The 10,792-nt window shown below is 35.5% G+C and overlaps 1 protein-coding gene across 3 annotated transcripts; it reads right to left on the minus strand.

The window, feature by feature from the left end:
• Window positions 1-197: 197 nt before the first annotated feature.
• Window positions 198-10,317, minus strand: LOC148835166 (protein FAM3A-like). 3 transcript variants are annotated; one of them, XM_088916453.1, is made up of 10 exons: window positions 10,249-10,317; window positions 8,872-8,937; window positions 7,524-7,631; window positions 7,033-7,059; window positions 4,256-4,376; window positions 2,411-2,469; window positions 2,103-2,153; window positions 1,577-1,661; window positions 1,223-1,349; window positions 198-807 (listed from the first exon to the last, which is right to left on the minus strand). In XM_088916453.1, exons 2-10 carry the CDS (start codon window positions 8,882-8,884, stop codon window positions 721-723), a joined length of 678 nt encoding a protein of 225 aa, XP_088772579.1. In that variant the 5' UTR covers window positions 8,885-8,937; window positions 10,249-10,317; the 3' UTR covers window positions 198-720. The 3 variants fall into 3 exon arrangements, with proteins under 3 accessions (XP_088772579.1, XP_088772578.1, XP_088772580.1); XM_088916452.1 differs by having other exon boundaries at window positions 4,256-4,379; XM_088916454.1 differs by lacking the exon at window positions 7,033-7,059.
• Window positions 10,318-10,792: the final 475 nt, after the last annotated feature.

A 10,792-nucleotide genomic window follows, 5' to 3' on the forward strand; every position in this document is an offset into this window, starting at 1 on the left:
GCTGTCTGAAAACGTTTGAAAAAGTTTGAGTTCCAGTGTAATAACCTGTGTTGTGTAAACTGGATACTGTATTGTTTTTTTCAATGTTTGTCTCAAGGAGAATACAGACTATAAAGTCATAAAACATTGAATTGTAAAAGAAAGTGAAAGTGTCAGAGCTGAATGAACAGTGGAATAGGAAATAAATGAACAAAGGCTTAAGAACTCTCTTAATTTTATTATTTAGACAAAAACCTTTGGTAGAAAATGAGAGACAAGTCAGTCTCATTTGTGCAGCAAAAATACTAACATACAGCACAACACCTCAATTATATAAATAAACTTGAACTTTACATTACATATAATGTGTAATTAGACCTAAACAACATTTCGATGTAAAAAAGACAAAAACAAAGATTCAGAGACAATAGCATATAAAACATAGCACCAATCCTGTGCTAAATGACTGAACTTCCAAGTTGTGATTTATTAATGGTGGGGAACAGAGTTCACCCCAAGTGTTTGAGTGTCTGTACTGTTGACCTTTTTTAACAGCTGTCTCTAACCTTTAACACATTTTTCATTTGAAAAGTAATGCATTGACACAGAGAGATAAGTATGACAAAATGGAACTTACAAAATTCATGCTAAAGAATATAAGATGTCACAAACGAAATTCTTCTTTGCAATATTTAACTTAACGTGATTCATGCTGTCAGTCTGAGCCCCACTGTACATCTGTTACATCTTCTTAGGAAAACATCCATCCATTTCAATCATCTCAGGCCAGCCATCATAGATGTTTGTATCCTGGGCATTTTTCAAATGCTTCAACAGATAAGTAAAAAACATGACAAAATGCTACCTGGCAATAGTAAAAGATTATTTTTGTTGCAAAAATTGTCATTATGCCAACAAAGTTTGTACAATTTATCCTTAGATTGCTGTGACACTGAACTGAAGTAAAGCATTGTTTATAGCACAGTATTCACTTACTATTATGCACACATTTATACTTAACGTTCCATGAGGTGTGGAAAGGTCTGGTGTTCAGTTTATTCCAGGTTTGGGCAACAGCAGTTGTTATAAATTGCACTTTATGAATTGGTAACTTATAGTATATTTATTTTTGCATTTATAGGCTACCTTAAATTAGTTTTAAGGTTTATCTTTTGTATCATGTGATTACATACAAACTGAAATTTTTTTCATGCAAATGTTTAGTATTTTAAGACTTTATTACCTTTTCAAATGGACTCTTCTCTTTAATTCCTTCGGCTCCTATGAAAAGCCAGTTATCTCGATATTTCACTGATTTTATCATGCTACTTCCAAACCTGGTAAATATTTCTCTGATCTCATCATTCATGCTGAAAGAAAAAAAAGAAAGGCTTAGCTTGCACAATGTGAATTATCTGTATTCTTGTCTGCTATGATTTTATGATGATTTCATGGGTAGACTATCTGGTAAACATGGAACCTTCAAAACTAGGTGAAAATCACTATAACTTTTGAGAACATTTAGGTATGAACAATATTGATTGTGATTTTAAAATATAAAGGCATATTATAAAACATTCACCATCATAATACTTACTTTGTTGCTGGTTCGTCATATGAAGCCACTATAATAATTGTCCCAGGCTTTATTGCTTTAAGGAATTCCAGTAGTCCTTTGACATCTATGACAATATAACGAATTCAGTTAGAACAACGAAATGAAAAATTTTAAATATACTATATCCAATAACGCCACTACTAATAATATTAAATGCATATCTAGCTTTGAGTTTACAAATCTTTTGTAAATAAATTCTAAAATATAGCAAGAGAAACATTTTATTATTTTAATGTGTTTAAAAGTGAAGGCTTTTAAAGTAAAGCAGTCACCAGCTTGTTGTGAAATGGCAAGGCACTACAATATTATTTATAATTGCTTAATGCTGCTTTTCTTACTTTCAGAAAACTCTTGATTTTCTTACTACATAGTGCAAAGGAATCCTTTATCTCTTACTAGTTAATAGTCATTGCTAATTAAACTTCATTTGTCAACTTTCAGCAGCTACCTTGAGAGAAGATACAGTACATCCGCACCTAAACTTAACACATAAAGGAAATCTTACCTCCAGCATACATGTTAAAAGATTCAGCCTTAATTATTTCCCCAGTCTGCCCTATAAACCAAGAAAGATGTTTTTAATCTCATGGTTATTCTATTTTCTTGTAGTCTTTTGAAAGAGTAGTAATATAATCTCTGGTATCAAGTTTTCTATAACAGTTTTATAAAATGCTTTAAAATATTTTTTGAAATTTCTGTAAATTAAATGTCATTGCAATTAATACACTAACCATATGTCTGCAGACCTTTTACTGAATATAATTTTGCTGATAACCTAAACACTCCTATTCTAATGGAAGTAATTGAACTTACCATTTACAAGCAAAATGTTCAGTCCCGATCCAACATTATTTAATGCATTACTCATAACACTGGAAAGATAACACAAAGAGGTACAGATCTGAAATGTATAGGGCACAACAATATCCACTCTTTCCAATAATAAACAAAATTGGTGAAATATTGTTTTTTTCCACAAAATGAAGTGAGTATAACAAACTCAAAAAACATCAACTACTTTTAAAAGGTAGTAATATCATAAAAAAAAGATAAAATAAAAGAATGGCTTTTACAAGTATGCAAACGTCAAAGGTATGTTATAGTTTACTGGTGCGAATACAGTCCTCTTTTTTGTTCATTTTATTTATAAACACTCAACAAACTGCAACAACCATTACTGCCAGTAGCTTTCTTAATGGGAAAGATCAGGCAGTTTATTATTGTTGTATAGTTTATTCTTTCAGGGAATATCAGAATGACTGAAGTGCAGAATTTGAAGTAACTGTTCAAGTCATAAGGCAAGTTAATGTTAACACTAATACACCTGTGTCCACCAGTGCAGTCCCTAGTGTCTAAACGTCCTGACCTAATCAATGATGATAGTATACTGCCACCCTCTGGTGTGAATGTCTCAGCGTTATTCAATTTTAAATTAACGTGATATTGGATACTAAATACTTATCTTGCTGTAATATTATATATTAAATGTAATTTATTTATAATTTAAGTATTGTGAGTGTATAGTCTTGTATAATTATAAAAAGATAAGAGTATTGGACTAGCTGCCCTAAGATTCACTACAAGTTTCTTTCTATGTTTTACAAGTATTAAAAAAACTTTTTGTGATATAGAAAAAATACTAAACCTGGTAGTTTAGAGGCAGCATGGTGGCGCAGTAGTTATCATTGCTACCTTGCAGCACTGGGGCCCTGGGTTCAGTTCTGGGGTACTATCTGTGTAGAGTTTGTATGTTCTCCCCATGTTTTTGTGGGCTTCCTCCCACAGCCCAAAGACATTGGTATGTCTTTATACATACTGGTGTAGGTTAATGGACTTCTGGAAAAACTGGCCCTGGAGTGAGTGTGTGTACAGTACATTGTGTCTCTGTGTGCCTGTGATTGTTTGGTGTTCCTCAAGGGTGTACCCTGTCTTGTGCCCTTGGTTTACCAGAATAGTGACTGTGACTCTCCCCTTAATTGGATAAAGCTGTTAGAAAATGAATGGATGGATGGTAGTTTTGGATAAAATCACTGTGTCTGAGAAATGCTTTTACAGATGCCTCTCAATGGTTTATTGTGAGTAATGTCCATTTTCACTAGGCCATGTATCTGACTGGATAATAATCATTCAAGATTATTATAGTACTGCATATTCCATTAGCATAGGAATCAGCTCAGGTCATCCCTGTTCTCCCTGGTACTAGCACAAGAAAAACAACAATAATGTTTCCTCTGAAACATGCACTGTTGTTCTACCAAGACCATTAAGTTCGTCTCACAAAGTGGGTCGCACAGCATAAGGAGCACTTTTGGGGGCATCTGGGAGATCAAGAATAGTAGCCCTCATTGATAGTATTGCTAGCATTTGCATAACAAACCACAAGGGGGCACTTATGCAGATAGCCAAGAATGTCTCATACACATCCTGTGGTGCTGGAATGTCATTTGTTGTAGTTTTGTGGAAAATGTTTTCCAATAAGAATTGTACTTTAATAATAAGAAAATGAAAAAAAAAAAATATTTACAGATCTTTCTGCTTGACACACTGAGTTTGCTGTAGTGGTCTATACAGTATATTACAGGGCAGCATGTTCCTTGACACATAATATTTCACTACTTTAAGAATTATAATAACATAAAGGGCTTTTGGAGTACTTACATTTTGCCATCAAAGCATATTTTTGGTCCAATAACATTTGCTGCCCCACTTTTAATACGGAAGGGAAAGTGATCGGCAGGACATTCCTTTGACAGTCCACATTTCTTAGCTGGTGTGACCACTGCTAGAAGAACAAACAGAGAGAAGTGCTTTAAGAACTTCCTTACAATGGTACAGGGCTTTCTGTCACCACAACACATCACTTTAGAACATTTAACATTCTACAGTATGTCCAACTCAAATATTCATATTCCTCATACAAAGCCCTGTGAGCATACTTCCCACATACAGTAATTCACTAGGAATGACAACACCCAAGATGAAAGCATCATGGAGCAAAATTTTTGCTTAACTAGCTTGGCTGAGGGCTGACCTCCCAGCCATAGGACAAGGAGGCCAGGACCCCCAAAAGAACCAAGTGGGACCCCAAACCACAAATGATGAAACATTGAGGAGGTAAGAAGATTTCGTGGTGTGAACTGTGGTTCGGAGAAGTAGGATAGCAGCTGGGGGAGTGTTTGTTTAGGCTTTCGGTATGTAAAGAAGGAAGGCTTCCGATGACCTACTGTAGGCGAGTTGCTTATTAAAATAAATACGCATGAGCAGCATGGAGGTAGCCTTGAGTTGAAGGAAACATCCGCAATAGCTCTGGATTTGCGAGAACTTTGTAAACAGGAAAGGACATCTCTGATATTATTCAATTGACTAAAAATGGCGGCGTTATCTGAATGGATAAGGGCCCAAGTTTCCAATTGTTACCCCAAAAGCAGGAATGGAAATTGGAGACTTGTTTGCTTTATTTGCACTGTGAATAGAATGAGGGACGGAGGTAAACAGCATCTTGGCCATCTGTAACTTCTATAATTGGCCTTCTATAAATTGATAAGAGTCTCCTGTGAAAACGGAGTGAGTGTGTACTGCTGAGGCGTGTAAACCTGTTGACGTGTAACCTCTTGGTATCCAAGGCAAAGTTAAATATAAGGGACTAATGGCTTGGATTCTGGAACGGAACTGAAAGAGCTCTTGACCACTCAATGAATCCATGTGGGCACTGTGGAGAGGAAAACAAAAACTCCCATTGAAAGAAAATAAACCTCTGGGAGTCCCTGCCCAAATGGATGCCCCCCATCCAGGCAACTAATCATTCGAGTATGGTTTGGCCCTGTAGTACGGTAACTGAGAAGATGCTGGACTGACCCAGAAGCAGGTGTGGCTTGGAAAGTGAAACAAGAGCAGAACTGGAGAAATTGGCATCAATAGTAGTGCAGAATGAGAGGAATGAACCCGGGGCTGAATTGGACGCCAGTGATAGAGACACGAATGAGACAGGGACACAAGTAGGACATACAGTACCTGTATGAATATCAAGCTTTGGTAGCAGCAGGGAATGAAAGGGATGGACCTGAGGCTGAACTGGACACCGGGGATCAAGACAAATGAGACAGACACAAGACAAGGGACAGCTGCTGACTGGACCGGAAGGCTGGAAGCATGGTCCACGCATAGAGAATGAATGCGACTAATGTTAGTAGTGCGGATGGCGAATGTGAAAGAAGCAGGATTTTAAAAAATCCTGCACGGGTCTACCCGAGGGTAAGTTCAGCAGGTCGGCTGCAATGGCAGCTCAGGGTTTGCACCGGACTGGAGTGTAGCGTTGCTGATGATGTCGTTGGGAGATGCGGAAATTTACTGAGTGCTCAGGTTACTGTACATTAAGTATATCTTTGATAGGAAAATTAGTAATATTCTTAGATGTATGTCCTGAACAAAAGCTGTTTAAACGTAGTTTAGTGACGTTGTGCTACTGTTCAGGTGATAACGGGAGGAAAGTTTCGAATGGGAGATTTACAAATGTGGCGGTGAATGTGCGTTTGCAGAGAGCAGCCCATTTAAAAAAAATAGGAGAAGTAACTGGATAGTCAAACGCTAGGTGTTTAGAAAGAATAGGTTGACAACGGCGGGTCTCGGTCTTGGGAAAGGCATGACCTGCAGATGAAGCTGGCAGATGTTGAAAAGTGATGAAGAGTCAGATCAATGGCTAGCTGGTACGTGGAAAATGAGAAAATCTGCTGTTCCTGGCTGAGATCAACTGTGCATCAGAGCAGCAAACGGGAATATTGATTGTATGGTGTAGGCAGCGTCATAGTACTGTCTAAGCAAAGACATACGCGAGACAGCGAGACTCATGCAAGAGACATACGAGAGAAAGAGATAGGGATCTTTTTTAAAGATTCTGGAAAAGAAACAACAATATAAGTTGTTACTTCTTGGAAGGAAACATAAAGTTAATTTGTGACTAATGCTTAGTAGTGCCACATTGCATAGCAGATTTCATTCATAGTTTGGAATTGTGATTCAGGATGCAAAACTCTGCAGAAGAAACAGGGAGACTAAAACTGATCTGGGGACATATCCATAAGGTATGGTATTTTAGATTGTACAGGGTGAACATAAGAGCTTTAACATAACACGTTTGACTATGGATTTGTGAACACAGGGAACCCATACAAAATCTGGGATAATGAATACATAACAGACAATATTAACTAAATTTAAACTAATCAGGGGCATATCAGGACATCCCTTAATAACTTTATTTAATGGATTAAGGCATCTATTTTCCTTGAAGATGAGAATGTTCAGGATGCATGCTGACACTTAACCGAAAGGCATCAATCACAAATAGCCTTATTGCCATGCATTTGGTCACAGAAGGGAGACATAATATTTTGCTTGAAAACAAATATATCCTCTTTGAGCTTCCTGAAGATCCTTACCATGTGCAGGTGTTGGTTTAAGAAGCCCTGTAACAAGTGAAGATAGTTATGTTATAGATGGTATTTGATTATAGTCAAAAGTGTGTGTACAGAATAATGTATTACATTATATACATATTCAAAGGTTTTAGACATTTTATAGTCTACTCTTTTCACTCAATTATTTTCCTCTTTATGCTGAAACAATTCCACAGTGATCTCAAAAACTAGGGAGATCTTCTACATCATTTTAGGCACTTTGTTTTAAGCTGACAGTTAATCCTTCAAGATATGTGTTTTATCGCACCAACAGTAGCCTTTTAGCTTTGTGGATGTATTTGTACAACAGTGCAAATGGGTTAGTGGTGAAGAGCCAGCCTCCCATTTTCTCGAAACGATTCCCATTCAAAGATGGCTAGCACAAGTTAACGTTCACTGTTGTCCAAGTGGAACTCATGCCATTAGGAACAACTAGGCACCAGATAGTTTTTAAGACAGTCTTGCTATATTACCTAAAATGTCCCTTGTGTCCTTGATTTTCAGCTGAATATTTATTGGCATATTTGCAATGAGCCACATCAGGAGGACTGAAGCAAGAACCAGGATCATACGAATAGCATCTGTAAATAAATTACAATTGGTGATACATTACTGTTTCTCAATTGTTTTTGTACTAGGAACCAACTTCCCATTGTTTTTCTTATTTTATCTAATAGAATAATGTGCAATGTTTTTCTTTTCTTCATTTTTTTGTTTGCATTCTATTTGAATGTACAGGAGTGCTGTGTGTCCATAAAAAATCCCTCAAGGGACAATAAAATCTTATCTTATTTGAGGACCCATTACATTAAGCAGCAGCCAATAGAAAGAGTGCAACTTACAGTAGTTAGTAATATTCCTTAAGGCTATGACAGGGACATGGAGTTTTCAAACTGTATTCATGGTTTCATATATTTTATTTTCTCTGTGAAAATTTCCTTTTAATTTACTATATCTTTTCTTTTTTTATTAAGTGTTTTTTTTCATATGAATTTAGATTTAACTATATCCATGGAACGGCTATATTGTTAGATTGCTTTGTCTGTGTTCCAATTTTTTTGACCGTCATGTACAGTACATGTACAGTCTTTTGTGTCACTGGTCAACACCTAATGTGTACATGTAATTTAATATGATGAAAACCACACCTAACTAGTACATCTTGGCACTGCTTTTAGGTCTTGATTGGTGGACCTGGATCATATCATTTTAGGTTTATAAATCCATCTGTGTCTCGGCCAAAAGAGCAGACAAGAGGAGTCTTGGGCCTTGAGGAGACTCTATGAACACCATTTCTACTCTAAAGGGGAAAGGAAAATATCCTATCCTGTAGGCTGTTAGACACTTAATGTTATAATTTTAAGTACTTTTGTGTCATATTGATTTTACTATAGTACTGTATGTTCTGATTAAAAGAAAGTTTTATTCATTCCAGCTTGGGCCTCTGTCCTTTCCTTTGAATCTAAAGAAGAGAAATCTCTATACTCAGAGTATACTAAAGAGTTCAGTTTGAATTTTACCCCTGATATTTTATTTACAAGAAAACAATAAACTTTCTTTATTGAAATTGTTATTGAAACAATGGAATATTTTTGTGTATATCTATATTTAAAAATGAATACTCTGGTGATGTGTGCTAGTGGGATGTACAGTAGCAGGAATCCAGTATAGTACATTCAATTGTTGCTAGATTAAATAATCGTGTGCAAATATGACATGTACAGTATAAGGGAAAATGATAAGTTGCATTTGATATTTATTTAATAGACAGTATGCTGCTGCATTTAACAGATTCTTAGATTATAAAAACAGCCACCATACCTCTTGTCCTCATTCCTGCTATAGAGGATCAATAAAACACTCGTCACTATGTAAATGAAGAACCACCTACAGTAAATAATAAAGAAATAAAATTAGCATGTTGAAAAATAAAACAAAAAGCAGCAACCAGGATAAAGCTTTATTTCCTGGACTTATATGTATCATGAGTTACAAGGATTCCAGGTAAAATGAATTTATCATTATTTGCTAAACTCTCTGTAATGATGCTCCAGTCTCACTGGCGTGATTCAGACATTCATTTGCCACTGTCCCTATAGTCTGCTGTGCTAATTTTGTATTTTGGAATTTTTTTAGCCTATTATGTACAGTATGTCTTTTGATATTTACATAAGTCATCAGTTAACTTTTAATTTCTTTTGTTTGTTTAGCAGCAAAATATATAATTCGCTTTTTGCCATTCAGAGTCTGAAGGTTGTTATTATTAGATTTTATTGCATTCAATAAAAGTGACTACAGATTAACTTTTGTACAGTATTATAGTACATGGAGTATTTTATTTCTTTATAGGACTTGTACTAGTATAATGTTTGATTGTGTTTCTGGCAAGTGCTCTGCTTTTCAAAAAAACAGTTCCAGTTCCAGCCTCTTCTGTCTAATTCCAGCCTTTGTTTCTTTTGAAATGTTCTCCTTTGTATTTATTGTTAAAAAAGTTAATTGATTATTTTTAGGCTATTTTCCCCTTATTCCCAGTTAGACGTCAATGAATGATTTACATCTTTATATGTGCATATGCATACTCCTGAACAGCAAACACTGCTAGTCTTGGGGCCTCTCGCTTACTGCTGCTTCTGGGAACCAGATGAGCAGGTTTGTAGGGTAAATGAAATGCCCAGCCCATAAGCATAAGCATGGGTGTGACCATAGCAGCATTACAGAATGTATATTATTTGTTTAGATGTACTACATCTACAGTATAGAATGTCTAGAACACAATAAAAAAAACTGAAGGCTAACACAAATATGCAGTTGATAATAATAATAATTTATAATTAATAATAATTTTATATTTAATGTTTAACTTTGTCACACTGAAGTGCAGTGAGAACTAGAGACCACAGAAACCTTTTTATAGAATTCTTGAAACTACCCTGCCATGTCACAACTGATACTCTGTCTTCTTTCAAGTAGACCCTTAGATCAAGATAGGTAGGCCAAATAACCTGTTAATGTTAGACTTAGTCTGTTAGTTGTTTTAGTTCTTAATCTAGTAAACATCAAAACTCTGGTGTAAAAAAGTCTGAAACAATGGAGTCAAAATTAAATATTGACTTTAACATTAAAAGAACAGTTAACATCCACCACTAAAAATGAAGTGTAGCAACACCAAAGGTAAAGAAAATATTTCATTTACAGTACCTGATGATGTTTCTGTTGCTCTGTCCTAAGCCTCCTGTCAGACAGGTTTGTTATACCTGTTCACAGTTTGGCTGCACATTTAAGGAAGCTATGAACAATTAATCAGGAGGCTGGGCTATGCATATTGAAACAGCACATGCAGAACCAGGAAGCTGCAGGCAGTACTGGAGAAAGCTGATAAAAAATCCTGAAAGTTCACTCCTAGCAAAGTGAATTACTTTCTTAAACTATTTAGGTTATGTCACTTCCAAAATTGTGACTTAAATTTTAAATGTTTTATTAAAAACATTTAATTTTGTATATTTAATTACCATTATTTAAATATGTTTTGCTACCTAGGCATTTTCCCTACATTTTAGTACAATTTCAAAGCAGCATAATGCCAGTTAATAAATGCCAGTTTTTAGGATTAACCATTGTAAGAAGGATGTTCTGCTTTGCCAAAGTAACCCAAAATGTAAAAGGAAATAGATATATTTCTATTTACTTTAAAAAGGGATTAATAAATGAGATAAAGAGTTTTATATGCAGGCATTTATATCTT

This window comes from Atractosteus spatula, chromosome 5, assembly GCF_055471065.1.
Source record: "Atractosteus spatula isolate fAtrSpa1 chromosome 5, fAtrSpa1.hap1, whole genome shotgun sequence".
NCBI lineage: Eukaryota > Metazoa > Chordata > Actinopteri > Semionotiformes > Lepisosteidae > Atractosteus > Atractosteus spatula.

What these genes read in the sequence shown, in the direction of transcription:
- LOC148835166 (XM_088916452.1), bottom strand. An exon ending in TAAACCAACACCTGCACATG is followed by an intron (nt 4,380 to 7,032) that starts GTAAGGATCTTC and finishes TTGTTCTTCTAG; the next exon opens with CAGTGGTCACACCAGCTAAG. An exon ending in TTTTAACATGTATGCTGGAG is followed by an intron (nt 1,662 to 2,102) that starts GTAAGATTTCCT and finishes ATATTGTCATAG; the next exon opens with ATGTCAAAGGACTACTGGAA.